This window comes from Sminthopsis crassicaudata, chromosome 3 (assembly GCF_048593235.1).
Source record: "Sminthopsis crassicaudata isolate SCR6 chromosome 3, ASM4859323v1, whole genome shotgun sequence".
NCBI classification, from domain to species: domain Eukaryota; kingdom Metazoa; phylum Chordata; class Mammalia; order Dasyuromorphia; family Dasyuridae; genus Sminthopsis; species Sminthopsis crassicaudata.
Window position 1 is genome coordinate 123,842,007 of NC_133619.1, and position 20,104 is coordinate 123,862,110.

The following is a 20,104-nucleotide window of genomic DNA, read 5'->3' on the forward strand; positions in this document are numbered from 1 at the left end:
CTGTTCAAATTTGGCTAGTCCTACTGTACTCTTCCTTTATCAGATAGATCATATCCACAATATTAGTTCTAGGATCCACAATTTTAGGAAGAATGACAAACATAATACATAGTAAACCAGGAGACTGAGAGGACTAGAAACCATGCAAGACAACAAATGAAATATGCCATTACATTCAGGTACCATAACTAATTTGAGTCATTATGAAATTGACCAGCATCTATTTTTTTTCTATTTCTTTGCTAATACAAAAAGTACTTTTTATAAGCATAGACCTCCTTCGAGATAAAACATAAGCCTACTCTTGATCAAAGAGTATCAGTGACTTAAGAATAATTCCAAATTTTTTCCTGTATTTGTTGAATATTCATTGCTTCACCAAGACTGTATTAATATGCCTTTTTTCAAAATCTCTATAACATCTACCTACTCTGGCCTCTTCTTCAGCCTTTACCAATGTGGTATGTTTCTCTCATTATTTATTACCTGGAGCACTCTTTACTGTAATTTAATAGTTTTTTAATTCTTTTATGAACTCTTCTTCATAATCTACTTTAATCCATAAATCAAAGAGACTTGATACAAGTTGTTGCACATGGGTGTAATAAAATACTATTACATACTATAAGAAATGCTAAATATGAAAAAATACAGAAAAACAAGAAAAGACTCATAGAAATAGACAAAAGCAAGCAGAATTAGGAAAATATGTAGGATTACAAAAGGAATTAAATGGATTATAAAGGAATTAAAAAAACAAATTAAACTGAATTATGATTATAATGAGCAAGTGTGATTACAATAAAAAGATAATGAGAAGTCATAGCACACAGACAACCTCTGGGCTTTGCAAAACCAATTCTGTATCCTCTTTTTATTACATTTGTAACAATCTAGGAGGGGGTGGGAAAAGAATACATTGAGAAATTCTGTAATTTTATAACAAGTTTATATTTAAAAATTAAATTTAAAAATCCAAAATATGAAGGATAAAATAGCATATTTTAAAGAATCTGAGTTATTGATAAGGAATGAAATTTGCTCTACTTGATCCAAGAGGGCAAAACTAGGAATTATGGTCCAAAATGATAGGAGACTCAAGCTTTACAAAATAATGAAATGAACTTCTTGTACCCAAAATCTCAAAAATAAGCTAATTTTTCCATTACCAGAAGACTTCAAATGTGAGCTAGATGATTATTTCAACCAGGTTCTTATGAAAAGGATTCATGTTAAAGGTAGGTCAGACTAGATAACTAATAGGGAAGATCTCTTCCAACTCAGACTCTGTGAAAGAATCTAAAGCTCTTCAGGAATATGTAAAAAGAATGTAGTACTCCACTCTTCTCAATCCTTCTCACTTACCACTCAGTGCCACAATGACACTGTAAGGAGCTGCAAGAAATATAATATAAGTATTTTCTATTTAATATTTTTATATACATACATATATAATATTATATTATTATATACCAAATATATATCATTTATTATATTGTATATTTAGTAGAAATACTTCCTGAAGTATGTTAGTAGCTAGCTATTAATTCCTAATTTACTTATTACTTTAAATTAACACCAAAACTTAATACTTCAAAAGTAAAAGCATTCAGAATTCTTTTTTAATTAGTTTTAAGGGAATGAACAAATGAACATATATAATTTAACAATTTGTAGTTTATTACAAATACACTAATAATTCTACAATTGTAATGAGACTCCTAGCTGTAATGCAATATCTTACACAGAATACTCGATCTAAAGAATTATGTTACTATAAACATTTAGTGATTGCCAACCATATTGACAGCATGGTAATAGCAGATAAGAAAGATAACTTTGTAGCCAAAAAGTTACTGGGTTAAAGTACTTTCCCCCAACATATACTAGGCCCTATGAATATGTCTTTTGCCCAAGCAAAATCACCAGGTGATTCTTGAGAAGTATAATCATATGTCCATGATCAACAATATTAAAGTGTTTCCACAACAAAAATACTCTACCCTAATTAAGTCACTGGTTAAGGCTGAACCAAAAGGGAATAGGAAACTGTGGTGTAAGGAGGGAAGAATCATCCCGTACCCAAAGTATAAAACATACCAACACTATCATGTATAAAAAAACCTATGAGATATATGTCAAACACAAATTTTCTATCTCAAAAATGCATTACAAACAGGAAAAAGGGGGAAAAACTATTTTAAAGTAAGATCAACAATAATGAAGAAGAATGAGTATATTTAACTAGTTTTAGCTCCCCATGCAGTATAAACAAGCCAAATCACATAAATTACATGATTTCCTATTTTCTCAAAGAGAGTTACATTTGAATTAAAATAAATATGTATAACGTGTATTTTTTGAATGTTCATAGCCATATGACACTACAGAAAAGTTCAGAACAATCAAGGAATTAATATCCAAGACATTAGAAAATCGAGCAAACTATTCTCTCTCTGTATAAAAAAAAAATTACTATAATTATCATTATTATAACTTGTTTAGGGTCAGATGCATTTTTATTCCTCTCCAATATGAAAAAGTGATTTATCTGGCTATGTGGAATAAGAAAGATATTACACTTCAAGAGACAGCTTAAGAAAATTATAATAAAAGTGTATATAAGAGGCATTTTCTGATTAGGGAAAAAAGGATGAAACTTTTCAATATTTTCCCTTATGATAGTGAACATATATTTTACCTTATGGTAAATGCCCATCTCTTCCAAGAAACAGAATAAAGCACAGAGTGTCACCTCCTAAATAGAAACTACTTCTAATTTAATATAAAAATAAAAAGTAAAATATTATTAATTAAAGGTAAAAAATAAATTTAAAAATACTTAAAGAGATGTTTGTTCAAGATGTTCCATTATAATCTTAAGGGAGAAAATCCTAACAGAAGATAAACATTCATAGAAAGTTGAAGAAAAAAAAAACAAAAAAGAAAGATACGTAGTCTAAAAAAATTAAATCCAGTGTGTGAAAGCAGAAAATTTTAACTAAAAAGTAATAAATTCACTCAATATTTACTCTTCTGTGGGATCAAAACAGAAGAATGTAGAGCAACAGCATAACCACCAATTCATTCTGATCCTTCACAACTGATAAAAGGAAACATGCTTCTTTCACAAATAACTGGCTATGGCACAAAGTTCCAGTGGTTGACCCGAGACCTGCAACTGACAAATAGTAATGTCCTTTCATCTCTGATGTTGGGAAGATGAAAAGAACAAACTTAAGTCACAATACCTCTGGGTGGCAGATCCATATCTCCTGAAGTAAGTCCTATCAAATTAGGCCTTTGGGCATGCACTCTGTGTCTATACATAGGTCTGGAAGTGTTTGTTATGCTTGGGGCTTCAGGATTATAGCCATCTGTGTCATATGTATCTGGTAATACAAAAACTGTAATTAAACAACAATTATAAAACTCCACTTTGAAACATTTTGTCATATAGTTAACATAAAAAATACTAAATGAAATGTTAACTGAAAAGATATAAAAAATAATTCACTCATCACTAGTATCAAAAACAGTCACTATCACAATAAAAACACTTATACAACAATTTGAGATTTACAAATGTTATCTCAGCTTATTTTCACAACAATCCTAGAAAGCAGATGTTATTATATTCCCATTTTACAGGTAAGAAAACTGAGGCAAAGAGGTTAAGTGACTTAACTAGGATCACATAGTTACTAAGTGTGTTAGGCCAAATTTAAAGTCAGATCTTCCTGATTCCAAGTCCAACATTCCATCCTATGTTCTATGTAGCAGAGTATGTGTGTGCACATGTATGTGCACATGTGTGTAGTCCCCCCAAAAATTCTTAAGAGTGACAATTTTTATACTGCAGTATAAAATTTTACCAAGAATAATGTTCCAGATATAATTGCAAACAGTACAAAAATGAATGACTGCAACTCTATACCTCATCATCCATGATAATAGACACCCTTGACACATCTCTTAACCATTCTAGGGTTTAGATTACTTTACTGGTAGTAAAAAGACTAACTAGACAGTCCCCCAGCTGTAAAAATAGTATATTGTACAATATGAATTGTCATCCTGTACAAATAACTTTTGACTTTCCACGTATGGATTAGATAATAGCTAAGTTTTTTCATCCTAAAATTCTATGACTGAACTGATAATCTTATTAAGTCCATACTGCACCTGCTGTGAAGAGAGAGGGTGGTGCAGGAGGAGGCTGGTGATGAATACCCGTTGTTACTACAGTGGGAACAGAACTGGTTGCAGAATTTGGAGGAGCATCCATTCCAGATGGCTGCAAAGGAGGAAGTGGAGGTGGTGGTCCTATAAAAGTTAATAAAATATTATCAACTGAAAGTAAATAAACTAAATATAGGCTAATCAAAATATTTCCTTTGGTCAGGTCATTGTTCTGATATGACCTATAATATTACAAACAAGATGAAATTATTCTTTGACACATGACAAAGATGAGTTCTTTGCTAAGAAATGAATATGTATCTAGAGAATTCTAGACTTCATCATAAGGGCTTTAAATTGAGAAGGAAAAAAAAAAAGAAAACTATCCATAGATAAGAAAGGCAAGCCACTTGGCAAACATTAACAACTATGACAAAAACAAGTAACAGAATTGTCAAATAATTCAAAAGAAACAATATCCAAATAGAGGAACAATGACGCAAGTCAAAGTCTCATGTGTCACTAAACCAATTCACAACATATGGCTAAGAAATAAAGGGAACTAGAACAGAATTTGAAATTTTAAAGCAATGGAGTATGCTCATAAGTCATCATAGAGACTTGATGGGCTCAAAACAACAGACATTTATGTTTTGTAATCTGCCAAAATTTTGCCATAAATCATCTCACTGGAGTCTAATAATCTTGAGTAAGACACTGAGATGAATACAGCACCACCTAATTAAAACAGGACAACAGACAGTAGTATAATCAATCAAAAAATAATTACTAAACACCATGCACCTGGCACTGCTCAAAACAATTAGGCTACAACAATGAAATAGTATCTGCCTGCAAGGACCTTACGTTCTATCTGGGGAAACAACACAGATACAAACAAAAATATACAAAATGAATACAAGGTAAATGGAGCATAACACAAGAAAACTAGCAACTAACTAAAAAGTAGGGGGCAGAGGAAATCTCTGATGTCATTTGGATTTGAAATTAACAATGTATTCTAAAACAGAGATAAAATAGTAGAACATCTCAGATATGGGGAACTGATGGTGTAAAAATCGCCATCTAACGTTAATCTGTACCTTTTCAGCTTTTGGTTAACAGATACTGAAATCAGTAGAAATGACACAGGATGCCACACCAAGGCATCTTTTGCTAAAATTTAAGAAGTACTACAGATAAATAAAGTTGGAAAAGCTGGATGCAGTCAGAATGTAAAGGACTTCAAGCCAGAGAAACCTATATTTGATCATTGTAAGTCATAGGAAGCCACTAAAGTTTGATGAGCTATATAATTATTAGATCTATATCTTCAGAAAATCAAGCTGATAACTTTGGGAGGAGAGAGAGAGGGGGAAAAAATTGAGTCAGGAAGGCCAAGTGCTACTGAACTAGTCCAGAAATGAGGTGAAGAGGGCTGCCCAAAGTTACTAAGCCATTAAGTGTTAAGAAATGAGAGTTAAACCAAGTCCTGACTTCAATTCCAAGTCTTCCCACTATAAAACATGGTCTCAGCAAAAGCAGAGTATCTGATAAATTTTTTGATATATAGCTACTCGGTTTTGATTCTGATCAATAAAAAGAAATAGGGAAGTGAAGTAAAAATAACAATTATAGAAGAGAGTGGTAATGCTATTCTAGAAGGCTTCATAAAAATAGAGTAACAGATTTTTAAATTATAGCAAATTTAGATTTCAGAGTTCAAAGTATAGTGAAGAACCCAATATCTGAAACATTTTATGGGAAATGAATTTCAAAAGAAAGGGTGGCTCTCAAAAAACAAAATCAAGTACAAGGAAATTTCATGAAGAAAAATAAGACCAAGAGGTTGAAAAGGAAATATAAAAGTAACTCATATTTTTTATAAAGATATGCAAAAAAAATCATTTGACCTAAATTTCATTTATAATAGTATATACTGAAAGTGCCATCAAAAAAAAAAAGAAAAAAACACAACCCTTTCAAAATTTTCATAGTAGCAGTATTTTTAATTACCAAAAAAACAAACCAAAAAACCAAGCAGCAATCTAATAACAAGTTAATGCATGAATAAATGGTGATACAATACTATAATTGACTATAAGTGTCATTAAGACAAGAAAAAAAAAAAGTAAATTGTATTAGAAATTAAATGGGGGTGGGAGGAGGAACAGAGGAAAAAAGGTAAAAAAGAACTACATTAAATCAATCAATAAGCATTATTAAGTTCCTACTATATACCAGGCACCACTATAAGAGCAGGGAATACAAAGAAAGGCAAAAGGTAATATCTGTCTCAAGAATCTCAGAGTATAATGAAACAACCATAGAATATGTGAATGAATGGATAAAGAATCCTGATGGAGGCACAAAGAAGGAATGCCTAAAAAAGTTCTATTATCTAAAATTAATAGAAATGCAAATAGTTCCTAAGCAAGTTTAAGACTTGATAATAAGATTATAATTTGTTTTTTAAAGAACCTGAATGGAAAAGGAAGGCAAAAGCAGCTGACGACACCACAAAAGCATAACTAAAGAAAGCTAAGGTCCATTAGGAGTTAGGAACTTCCCAAAATGTTAAGAAAACCAAAAACACTGCTAAGGAAGGAAGAAAGAACATGTGAAGAAAAAGACCAAGTATCTGAAGAGTTATCATATGCAAAAATAGATTACAAAATCAGAGGATGAAGCAAAAAGAAAGTAGATTTCAAGTCCACATCAAGAAAAAAAACTTATCCAAAGTTTCTCATGGAAGTCATGAAGGATTAACATGAAGGGATGCAAAACATAGGCCTTAGTTATACTAGATGCCCTTTGCATTCCCCTACAACTCTAGGATTCCATGATGATCAGAATATTCTATTACAAAATAAAAACATCTTTTATGAAACTGGTTGGCTCTTTCAGGAGTAAAATGCAAGATAATCAGAAAAACAAGTAGCTTGATAGCACAACTACTGTTTTTTCAACACTCATCTGAACTATTAAGTATCTAATTCAATGCCCTCAATTGGGTGCCACAAATAATTTTACCCTTATTTATTAATGTGTCTAATATCTGAATTCTTCATAAAGAAAATTTTTAAAAATTCATTTTCTCTAGAAAAGAAGTGACATGATTAATCTGAAACTGAGATTAAATATTTTATAAAATCCAGAACAGAAAAAGTCATGAAGATAAAATAAGGTCAAATGATCCCACTAAGGGAGTAGAGTTTAAGCTTTCCTTCCTGATTTCCCTAAAATTGAGTATTATTGGATTTTCTTCAAAATTTTCCTGAGGTTCAAAACATTAAATATCAGTTTTAATAAAATAAAAAAAAAGTAATAAAAGTAAAAAAATCAATTAGCAAAAAGAGCTTATTTTACAAATCAAAGTACATAACAAAGTCCATAAAGGCATTACATAGCTATATCTAGATATGGCTATATAAGAGTATATAGATATATAAACACATAAATTTTACACAAACACATTTATTTACCTGTGACAGGAGGAAGGCTAGGTGGTAATGGACCTGGAGGTGGCACTGGAGGTCTAAGATTCACAGGTGGAGGTGTCAGAATTGGTGGAGGTGGGGGAAGTCCAGGAGGGGGTGGTCCTTCAACAACAGGGGGTTGTGCTGGGAATGGCAGCATGCCAGGAAGGTTTACATCTTCTACAACTACAGGGTCACTTCCATGATCAAAAGGGCACATATCTCCTCTCATACAGAAACCCTTTTCTGAGAGAGACAAAGAAAAGAAAAAAAGCCTTATTAATTAAGCCATAAGAAAATGTGAATAAAGAACATCGGTAATTTTGAAACCATTTTGCAAAAATTTATGTGAGCTAACATATTAGAAGTGTTCTAAAAATGTGTTCTGCATGGGTGTTTTGTGGGGTTTTTTTTTTAACTTTAATTGGGGAAGTATAAACGGTCATTTCAAATAGTAACATTTCCCTAATGCTTCTTAAGGATAAAAGACCAATCAATTAAGTGTTTTATATATAATACTAAAAAAAAAAAAAAAAAAAAACAAGACAAATATTTACACATATAAATATAAATAAGGCAGAATACCTAGCACATATTAGTTCTAATGCAAGCATAGTATCTAATTTTAAAAATCAAGCATTCATTTTCTGGCAGTGCTTAGCATTTCTTCCACTAAAGCCCTTTTCCAATGGCTAATTATCATGTAAGAATGACCCTAGCTTGTCAAAGGCTAAGCCACTGGAACAAGAGCTCTAGCATAATCCTTACAAAGATAGAAGGGCTTCAAAAAGAGGCCCAGTAGCATAATGTCATTTGAGGACCAGACTAGCTAAGAAACATTACTAAAAGGTTGACCACTAGGTGATTAATTTACTCAGCCCTAGCAGCTCATGAAACTCTCTACACTAAGGCATAAAGGGGTGCCATCTGCGTTGGTGGAGGGAGTACCCACATTGATGAAATAACAGATCTTTTGAAGTACTGAAGTTTGGCATTCACAGTAAAATCTTCCTCCAAAGCTCCCTGTTCATCTACCTTCTCATCTCTTTTCTTATACATAGGAGACACTCAAATGTCTAGGTCCAATATGTGTATATTATTTCCCGTTTCCTAAGAGGTTTTTCCCTGTTAATTAAAAAATGTTTTAGTAGCAGTTCCTTTGAAAAAAACACATTCATAGGAATTTACTGTGGTTTGGGGGAAAAAAGCAGCATTATTTTTAAAATAAATGGTACTTAAAAAATTGACATTCAATCATTTGCTTCAATAGAAGGGGGAAAAGACAAAACTCAAGAAGCATTTAACTAAGAGGGACAACATTATTTTGGGTTAATAAAAGAGGAATTTCACCAACACTAATTTCAACTATTCCCACTATCAGCAACATGTATCTGAATTAGATATGTATAACGTATTATGTCATGTAGAATGTACTTAGCATACAAAAGCTGAAAGACTTACCATCATAATCTCGGCAACGTTTCTTTGGCATTGGAGGTCTTACATAAGAGTTATGGTCCACCTGGTCTTCATGAAATTCAGACCAGCTTTCTGTAGTGTTATTACCATGATGAGTAGGAGCAATAACAGTAATAGTACTGCTCAAAGTAGGAACAGGATAGTGGCCGGATGAAATGTTAGTTACAGAAGAAACTGGAGTATAGTTGTTTTCTAATGGATCTGTTCTATCCAGGTCATATTTTGGTTTTCCCAGATCTCTTTCTACAAGAAAACATTTTTTTCAAAAATACATTATAGTAAAAGATGCTTTAGGAAAAAATGTCCTTTTCAAGAACAATATTATGCTTCTAACACCATATAAATACTGAACAAAAATTCAAAACTTCATACATATCATTCTCTTTTCTTTGTAACATCCTCCTCTTAAACTTTTTAAAGCTTCTTACCCATACTTCAGTGTAATCATTTATGTTAAACAGGATGAAGGTAGATAGAGCAATACTTGATTTTATGGGAGTGAGAGACAAGACAAACTCCCAATATGGAAATTACTTTCATCAGTGCAAATCAAATCGTCCTTGACTTTTAAATTGTCTTAAAAGAATTGTTTGGGTTACTAACAAACAAGGTAAGTGATTTATCCATGGTCAAACAATTAGTAAGAGTTAAAAAAAAAGGGGGGGGGGGAAAGGGCGGGAGAGGAGCATTTAGCTTTAGAACACCAGCCCTGAAATCCAGGAGGACCTGAGTTCAAATCTGGTCTCAGACACTTAACATTTCTAGCTATGTGACCCTGGGCAAGTCACTTAACCGCAATTATCTAAGGGGAAAAAAAAAAAAAAAAGACTACTTCAGGTTCATGATTCCAAAATTGGTCCTCTACCACTACCATCATGCTACTTCTCAGAAGAAATATTCGTTAATTAGTTTGAACACCTTTTAGTTAAACAGCTAACAGTTATGTATCACTTTAAGGTTTTCAAAGCATTTTACAAATATTATTTTGTTGTCAGAACAACCCTGGGGAATATAATTATTAGTACAATTATTCCCATTTTACAGATGAGGAAACTGATATATGGATAAATCAAGTGACTTTCCCAGAGTATCATGCCACTAATAAGTGTCTGAGATCACATTTGAACTCAGGTTTTCTTGACTCCAAGTCTAACACTTGTATTACACAACCTAGCTGCCTGCATAATTTATGAAAACAATCAATTATTTTCAGTGATTTTTTCTATAAAATTTTTCTATATATATTTTTCTATAAAAGTCTTGTTTTAAAGTTTTCCAATGAATGTGCTTTGGAGACTTCACATTAACTTCTAGAGTCACAACTTTTATCATCCATTCATTCAACTATTAATTCTTTCAATATCAGTTTAACAAACATTTACTTAAGAGAGAGAGCATGGTGTAATGGAGTCAAAAAGGACTAGAATTCAATTCCTAGCTGAGCTACTTACCATTATCTTTTATAATCCTGAAGAAGCCACATGACCTCTCTAGGCCTGTTCCCTCATTTGTAAAATGTTAGGACTGAACCAGATCATCTTTGAGTATCCTTCAAGTCCTAAAACTTATAAGCCTATAAATGCTTGCTAAATGCAAGGCACTACACTAAATAGATGATAAGTAAATATAAATAAGAAAGGGCTATTGCCCATACATCTAAAAATGAGCAATTTTAAATTGAAACAAGAAATTCACATTTAAAAACTAAATATATTACATTTTAAAATGTCAAGTATTCATATTTAAGGTTTTCTTTATTTGCAAAGTACAAGAGATAAAAAGACAGAAAATATTTCTTATGTAATTTGAACAACTGAATATACTGCCCCACTCACAATCTTCAAGCTTTTAAAAAAAAGTGAAAATGGAATAAAACAGAAGTGAGTCTATTATACTAATTCCTTTTCCTTCACTGCTCCATGTAACTTTAAATCACTTTTCATGTTCCCCTAAGTTTTGAAGTGACATAGTAAGTCTTGAGCCAGAAGAGAATACTCCAAAAAGAAATAACAGAAAGGTAGAGAACCAAGTCATTATAAAAGAAAAAGTGCTCAGAAATGCATAACCAAAATTAAAAATAAAATCAACAGTGGATGATACCAATCATACTTTTTCATTATTTAGGTAAGTTTATTGAGAATTATATTCACCTAAACATACACATTTCACTCAACTAAAAACCAATGCAAAGGTTTTACCCAATGTGTAATCAGTTAAGAAAAATAGTAATCTTACTCTCTTAACAAACTGTTAAATTTATAAAAACTATATCTTGAGAGTGAAAATGTTGTTTGTAAATGTTTGCTGTAAATATGAAGAAGGGCTAATAGAAGTTTTAATCAAAATCTAAAATAAAATGCTGGGTAGCCAAAATGAAGAGAAAAATAAAGAAAGAAGGGTATTCATTATTTTTACTTACCTCTGCTACGTGTTCGACTTCGGCTTCTCGTCCTGCTTCTGTCTCTATCTCTGTCTCGCAAGCGCTCTTTACTCCAACTCCGACTCCGACTTCGACTATAACTTCGGCTCCGCCCTCTTCTTCTATTATACCGGTCTCTATAGGAATCTCTTCTCGGTGGGTTTCGATCGTAATCTCTTTTTCGAGAACGGTCATCCTTTTTCCTTTCATCACGGCTCCTAAAAACCAAATTACTAATTTTTCGGATACTTAAAAATTTAGGCTACTAGATACAAAATTGTCAGTTAAAAATCTAAAACTTACCACCAAATTTCATATCTAAAGCATTAACCAGTTCTACAATCAAATTATAGATAAGGTTTTGATGATCCAAAATAAAAAGTTGAATAGTCTACACTTCTACATATCATATAAAATAGAACTCTAAAATGTTTTGGGTTTTTTCATAGTTAAGATACTGAAAAGGAAAAATGTAGGCCAAATGAAGTAAAAAATGTTGCATTATAATATGAAATTCTAAATAAATGTTATACAAAATTCATGCTTTTGGTATTCATGGTATTAAAGATATTCTTTTTATAACTAATTCTTAGTTGAACTAAAATATAAGACAAATTATACTTCAATTTCCCATTATGTAAATAAAGTTATATTCCACTACCCACATCCTAGAATGGGATCATTTTTAAAAATTTTTTTTAAATTAAATTTTTAAAAAATTACTTATCCTAATGGAAAAAAGAAAATAAGAACCCAAACTTCAAAATACTGATTGGCATTTAATGTGGGAAAGAAATATAACAAAGACCTAGAGGTCCCCTAGAGATAGAAATATAATTATAAGAGATAACATTTCCATGCTGTTCTGTGTCTAGAATACCTTAATTTCCTAAACTATTTTGAAATCCTACCCATCTTTAAAAACCAATTCAAAATTCAACTTTTCCAAGAAATCTTCCTTAATCTTACTGATTAATCTATCTAGATCTTCATGACTTTCTTTCATCTACAAAATAAGGAATTTGTCTAAGATGATCTTTAACGTACAGGATTCTTATTGCATAGCTATTGTATTACCATTTATTGTACAGTATAAGCAACTAATTATAATAAACTTTTAAATACATAGTATTTACTATGTGCCAGGGAACTTTGCAAAATGCTTTACAATTGTCTCATTTGTTCCTCACAACAAACATGGGAGGCAGGTACTATTATTATCCCTACTTTACAGATGAGGACATTGAGATATGCAGAGGTTAACTGAACTATTAGCCACACAAGCAGTCTCTGAAGCTATATTTGAATTTAAATCCTGACTCCAAGCCTGGTGTTCTACCCAAGCTGCCACTAATTGGCATACATAAATCTGGCTGCATAAAAGACCTTTCATGCCAGCAAAGACCATGTCTAAATCATCTCCATCTTTTCTAAGGAAAGGAACAAATTAATGAATCACAGAATATGAAGCTGAAAGTTCTTAAAGAGATTATATAGAAAGAAATCCCAGATATTTTGGGTCCAATTAAACTCCCAATCACTAACTTCTATATATAAAGAGCTAATTTAAGTCTAAAATAAGGATTCAACAATCTTAATCATTTGAGCTTAACAAATTATAATGAATTTATCACCTATTTTCTCTGTACCGGGAACTTGACTGGGGAGGACTATGATTTAACCTTCTAGAAAACTTCTTCTCTCGTTCCTCCTCCTTTGTGATCTGCAGTTTAGGAAAGAATTTTTCAAAAAATATTCAGCAAAAATTATTTTTAAAAATTCAGCAATGAATACTACCAAATTAAAATTTTAATAAGGTAACTTACAATTTTATGTACTTTACAATAAACGTTAAATGAAAATATACACTTAATTACCTATTAGGCATGTTATTTAATTCAGTTAATTAACTGTAAGGATAAATGACAATTAATTGTTTAAAAGTATCTAAAAATAATTAAACTCAACAAATATCATAAAAATTAGTAAGGACAATAAAGTGAAGATATTTTCAAAGATACTTAAGGAAATTTTTTGCTTCATTTCTTCACAAAGAAAATATTTTTGAACATTTAGCCTTAATGATATGGACAAATTCATTAACACATAAAGGGAAGTGTAAGAAAGAATTAGTTTTTGGTAGGACTATCATAAAATAAATATTTCAGCAAGATAGTAAAGTACCTAATATGAAGCAGTCCTGGTGTAACAACTAATATACCACGATGATCCAGTATCAATCCTCTAGCTGGCTTTCATCTCATGATACAATGAGAAAAAAAAATCCTCATATAAAGCTCAAATCGGGCACTTTTTTTCCTCTAATCTTTACTCTCCTCTAACATTTTGTTTTCTCTAGCAACCCAATCCTGATTCTCAAAGACTCCCCATGCTGTTTCCATACAATTCCATGTAAGTTCTAAATTCCAATTCCACATTGTATTGGTGCCATGTAATTTCCCTATCTCTCATTTCTTTCCCTAGGAAGTTACAAAGAGAGAAGGAGGGGAAAAGGATATATTTGGGCAAGGTAAGAGGGACAGAAAGTAAATTACTGGGCAAGTGGATAAGGGTACTACACCAATCAATCAACAAGGATTTGCATGCAAAAGATGAAGAAAAAGATAGTCCTGAAGTCAACTTATAGATGGGATGGAACTAATAACATGGGAGCTAAGGTAAACTATCCCTTACTTGATATATGGTAAGGTAAGTAGGTACTGAGTTGCTACATCGGGAAAGGGAAATATAAGCCTTCTTACAGAAGTGTGATAGTCAGAGAAGAAAAGACAATTTAAAAATATAAATACAATTTAGCTTAGTTCTGTTCAACATTCATCCTCTAAAAGTGACACATTTTGCCAACATTTCTCCAAAAATGAGAAAACTGTTGGAAAACACAGGTTGAATTCTATTACTTTAATAATTTTTTAAAAGAACAATAATTCTTTTCAAAGAATTATTTAAATGGCTGAGATTTTGGTTTTGTTTTAATGAGATACTTCTTAATTTTAGGCCAAAGTAAATTTTGCTCACAATTTAAAGTTATGTAAGTGCATTTATATTTTAAAGAGAGGCTTTTAAAAAAAGTTACAATTCTGGAGTTGGACATTAATACACATATAAATCTAAATAAACCACAAAAGGGGGAGAGATTAGAACAAATGAAGAATTACTGAATTTAATATGGTAAAAATCAGATACTTAAATAAAGTTAACAACTCCAAGACAGACAGTCTACCAGGATATTTTTAAACAGTCACCAATTAAATCTCTTACTCCTCTATTCAAATAAACTTGATCACTTTGAAGTCTTTGAGAAAAAAAAACTCAAAAATGATTATTTTGATTCACTTTTTACAGTTAAGTGCCATATTTGTTATTCTTAAAACACATAGCAATTAGAAAATTATTATTTTTGCCATCATGTCTACATGACTAGAGAGTCATCATTTTTATATTCTTTAAACAAACTCATAATTTCCAACTAAGAGTAACCTTTAGCTAATCTCAGCCATCCTACTTTTCAAATCTTAATTTCTTCAAGGAAAGTAACTATGAAGCCAATCTATTTTCATCTCCATCCCTATATCTTCTTTTGTATTTTTAATCTCCAAACACATTTGAAGTTAGGGACAAAGAAAGCTCTTACAAACATGCAAAATTACTCAGAAAACTCACCTCAATCTATCTCCTCTTTTGTTCTGATTCAAAGCCTCATTCAAGAGATAATTTAGATCAGTAGCTCTTAAAAAATAATTTTCATGGAGGATTTCTACTAATCATATCAAAAACAATTCATAATGGTTAGCCCAGATAGCCAACTAATATTGATATCCTCAAAATGCAATGGATAAAAAGACCAGGACTAAAACAATAGCCAAAAAGTTGAAAATAAACATCAACAGTTCAGATGAAGTAAAGGTTTTGATAAATAATTCGGCAGAAGGAACAGTTTCTCAAAGCATAGTTACATCTCCAAATCGTGTTCACCCAAGAGGTTTTCACTGACCCCTTCAATCTGCATCTGAATTCTTGATAAAATCATTCTTGTCTCTTTCCCTAACTTCAAGAGTGCCAAAAGCAGCAATTCTTAGAGCATTGCTGAGTGTGAATTCATGGCATGATAACTCACAAGAGGAATCTCTGAATACAAATTCAAAAGAACTTAATCACATTCTGGGAAGCAAAAAACCCAACTCTATACTGATTCCACTTGTTCCCCACTTGAGCTTCTGCCACAGCACTTACTTTATTTATGTCAACTGGCATTGACCTATTTCCTCTATTTGTGTAAAGTGATATGCCTACATTCCTCCAGTTCTTCAACCAATACTAGCAAAGTCAAATTCAAAGGCCATTAGTTTTTTTGGTGTTTTTAGCTCAGATTACTTTTTGACATGAAGGCAGACTAAAAGATCATGCAGAGGTTCTGCTTAAAGGGAATGGTTAGGAAGACACGAGCTAAAAAAGTGATTTATCCACTCAAAGAAAATAGGAAACTTAAAGCTGATGTTGCTTAGAAGACTGAAGGGAAGACAATTCCCCTAAGCCTTGAATTTGAGTTAAATGGGGTCCCAGAAAGAACAAATGCCAAAGTTACCCATGATACCTCTTCAATAGAATCGACTTATTTAGTTGTATATCTTTGCAATTTTATCACAATTCCTAACTTTTAAAAATTATAGTTTAAATTCAGGCTTTTAAATTCTAACCCCAGAAATAAATAACTCTTATTTGTTCTACTTAATGCTTTCAATAAACATTTGTTAGCATTTTCAAGTATTTTAGTTCCTGTAATTAATGACTATCTTAAGATACTGAAATACACCATCAGGCTCTCCTTTGACAAGTTTTATAATCTGCAAAGGTCAAAATTATAAAGGTAGACCAGCCCAATTTTTTTTTGGGGGGGGGATACAAATGTGCATGAAATTAACAATGGCTGACTAGTAATCTAAGAGAAGTTAAAGAAAATCTCTTCTGTGACCACCATAGCAAATGATTTACCTGCTTTGAATATAGCTAGTGATGAGAAGCTTGCTGAAAAGCCCATTTCCTTTCAAGACATATGTCTTATATGTCAAAATATGATTCCTTAATATTTTTGCCTTTTACTCTGTTCCCTGTTCTGTACTTTGAGCTACACACAATTTAATTTCCCTTCTACATGAAAGCTCTTAAAACTATGTAAAGACAATTATCATAGTATTTCTTTCTCCAAGCTAATCACCCTCAATTCATTTACATATTATCCTGACATGGTTTCCAATGCCCTTACTATTCTAGTTATCATTCTCTGGACACCCCATGACTTTGCCTCATTCAACTTTAAACATGGCATCCAAACTTAACATAATGCTGAAGCTAAGGTCTGACCAGGGCAGAATACAGTAGAACTAGCCCCTTACTTGTGCACGACATTATAATTCCATTATTGCAGCCTAAGACAGCATTAGTTTTTCTGGTAGCCAAATAACACTATCAACACACATTGAGCTTTCTTAAGAAAAACTTGAACTACTTTTTAGTCATTATATTTACCCCCAATTTGAATTTCTGTACAGTTTAATTTTTTTCAACCTAAATGCAAGCCTTTATACATATATGTGTATATGTGTGTGTGTATCTTTTATATTTGATCTTATTAAGATTCAGATGATAATTCCAACCCAATGAGAGTAATATTGGATCCTGTGATCCAATTCTGTGATCCAGTATATTAGCTATCCCACCCAGATTCATGTCATCTGCAAACTTGGTAAGCATGCCATCAATGTCTTCATCCAAGTCATTGATAAAAATGCTGAATAAAAAAGGGCAGAAGACAAAGCTCTTTGGCCAAGTCACTAAAGACCACGCTCCAGATTCATAGAGATCCATTAATCAATAAACATTAGAGTTCAGTTGTTCAACCTGGTCTGAATCCAACCAATTGTACTATCTTCCATTCCTTATTTCTCCATCTTGTCCACAACAATATCATGAGAAACTTTGTCAAATGCCTTGCTGAAATCCAGATATATAATTTCCTATAGCATTTTCATGTTCTAATAACCTAGTCAAAAAAGAAATGATTAGTCTGGCATGACTTGTTCTTAGTGAACTCATGATGGTTCATAGTGATCACTGTTTCCCTTTCTAAGTGCTCACAAACCATCTGTTTAATAATCCGTTTTAGAATTTTGCCTGGGATGAACGTGAAGCTCACCGGTCTGTAGTTTGTGGAATCCACCTTCTTCCCCTTTTTGAAAATTGGGACATTTGCCCGTCTCCAGTCCCGTGGCACCTCTCCCGTTCTCCACGATTCATCAAAGATCACCGACAGCGGTTCAGCGATCACATCTGTGAGTTCTTTCAGCACCCTAGGGTGTAATTCGTCCAGGCCAGGAGACTTGAACTCATTTAGAGTCGCTAGGTGCTCTCTCACTATCTCCTCACCTATCTTTGGCTCCAATTCCCTTTTAACCATGTTTGTTCTATCCTTTCCAGTCTGAAGATCATTCTCCTTGACAGAGAAGACGGAAGCAAAATAGCAGTTGAGTAGTTCCACTTTCTCTCTGCCATCGTTAACAACATACCATCCACCCCAAGCAAGGGGCCTACCCCTTTCTTGCTATCCCTCTGGCCCCAAATATTTCTTTAAAAATCTAATAACATAATAGTTCTACCTGAACACACATGATGGTTCAATTATCATGAATTAATATTGCAATCTTCAAAAACTAATAAGTGGCTACTAGAATTTCAGTTTTAACTGGCAGCAGTTAAATAAAATGAAAAAAAGCCTAAAAAACTAAACAGAAAAATGCTATTTCAGAGATCCTTTACATGTGTAGTTAAGAGTTTTTACATCACTTGGACATTAGGCCTGACTTTTTGGCTCTTTTACTAAAAAGAGATTCTTAAAATATGTGTATCTAATAATACTACAAAGTAAAAAAGGTATTTTGAAAATCTGATCCTAAAATATATAATAATGGTATATGATTATAAGCCTCCAAAGAACAGGATATGGCAAATAAAATTCATATAATTAAATGCTGATGTCATATGGACAACTTAAACAGCTTGTAAGATATGACCCAAATTCCTACCTCTTCCTTTTTTATATCTTTTTCTTGGTGTTGAAAAAATTCTACCTTTAGACTTCCTGATGATGGCTGTTCGGGTGGAGGTAGGTAGCTCTTCGTATTCACAGCATCAAAAAGTTTCTCTACAAATATCTGTGTCTCTAAAAAGAGAAATCAGAAAATCTATGGGTTAAGAGATATTAATAAGCTATTAATCATCCAATATTAGTTATGCCAGCATTCTGACAATGCTTTTTAATTTTTAATCAATAAAATTTTAAATATTACATTTTTATAGCTTCAGCAGGTTTTTTCATATAACTAAGTAAAAAAGACCAAGTTGAAAAAAACATATTACCATGATTAGAGAGGCTAATGTCTTTCATGTCAGCAAAATTTAAATATGACAAGTGATGCTATTATTTGCTGCTTATTAAAACTGTATCCCACCTATATTTCAAGTTGATTAATTTTTTTTTCTTTTTTTTAAAGTTTATTAAAATAAGTACAACAATTCCCACTCACCCTTCTGAAGAAATACATCCAGTTGATCAATACATAAAGCCTTCAGCTCTTTTTCACTTTTATCCTTCTTTACCAAAGCAAGAACATATTTAGCTAGAGCTGATGGGTCAGCATCACAGCTAAAAATAAAAAAGAATTTTCAATATGTGTATGAATGAAAACATCTGCAGATATAAAATCAACTCAATTACATATATCTTTCTCTATGGGCTTATCATGTAATAATTAGTATGTATGGTAAGTAGAAATTAGTGTGCAAATAGTGTTTCCTTCGTTAAGTTTTTACAATATTCTATTTGTAACATGAGTCTGGATATATAACCATAATAGAAAACCATGACCAAAGGTCCTCTGTCAAAATACATTTGAAATATAAAGAAGGATAAGGACTTTAACTATTAGAAAGATTTTTATGCAATACCACATAAAGAACAAAAATCTGAATGAAGGAAAGTTTTTATCTTGATGATTTAAATATCAATTGTATAGGTCATAACCTCTAGAAGTTGACAAAGAATATTTACTATAGTCTTATAAAAAAGGACCTCTGGCTGAGATCTGGTAATATTTTTATCCTACAAATTTTTTCTATAACATTAGGATGAGATTTCATTTATTCTGGGTTGCCAGATAAAATTTCTAGATATTACACATAAGTCCCTCCAACCTGTGTCCAGGCTATGCCTGTCTAACATAGATAACTGAATAATCAAAAAACTGTGAAAAAGAGACCAAAAGCAAAACTTAAAAAGAAGTTAGTTTGTTAAAATAGCTTGATAACCTAATAAAATATGGACAAAAATCATAGTATATATTTATATTTTTTATTTCACCACTGAATAACTAAGACAATGTAAGAAATCCAGAGATGATTCTCTTTCTCTCAATAGAATGATATGAATCTAAGACCTAGTAGCTACAATCTTTTCACCAAGTTTATTTAAATG

At 31.9% G+C, this 20,104-nt stretch overlaps 1 protein-coding gene across 15 annotated transcripts in view; it reads right to left on the bottom strand.

Annotated features, from left to right (window-relative positions):
• The window catches only part of RBM26 (RNA binding motif protein 26), a 95,482-nt gene that overhangs the window by 63,187 nt on the left and 12,191 nt on the right, over window positions 1-20,104 (bottom strand). For 8 of the 15 annotated variants that reach the window (XR_012487789.1, XR_012487790.1, XR_012487788.1 and 5 more), the window contains exons 2-10: window positions 19,158-19,276; window positions 18,657-18,793; window positions 17,771-18,067; window positions 13,194-13,282; window positions 11,560-11,777; window positions 9,123-9,383; window positions 7,668-7,907; window positions 4,186-4,326; window positions 3,252-3,407 (exon numbers count right to left, since the gene is read on the bottom strand). Coding sequence is in view for 10 of the 15 variants with exons in the window: in XM_074299327.1 (XP_074155428.1) it covers window positions 3,252-3,407; window positions 4,186-4,326; window positions 7,668-7,907; window positions 9,123-9,383; window positions 11,560-11,777; window positions 13,194-13,282; window positions 17,771-18,067; window positions 18,657-18,793; window positions 19,158-19,276 (1,658 nt within the window). In the remaining 5 variants the exon portion in view is untranslated. The remainder of the gene's footprint in view (window positions 1-3,251; window positions 3,408-4,185; window positions 4,327-7,667; window positions 7,908-9,122; window positions 9,384-11,559; window positions 11,778-13,193; window positions 13,283-17,770; window positions 18,068-18,656; window positions 18,794-19,157; window positions 19,277-20,104) is intronic. The other 7 variants (XM_074299329.1, XM_074299323.1, XM_074299334.1 and 4 more) reach the window with 5 other exon arrangements.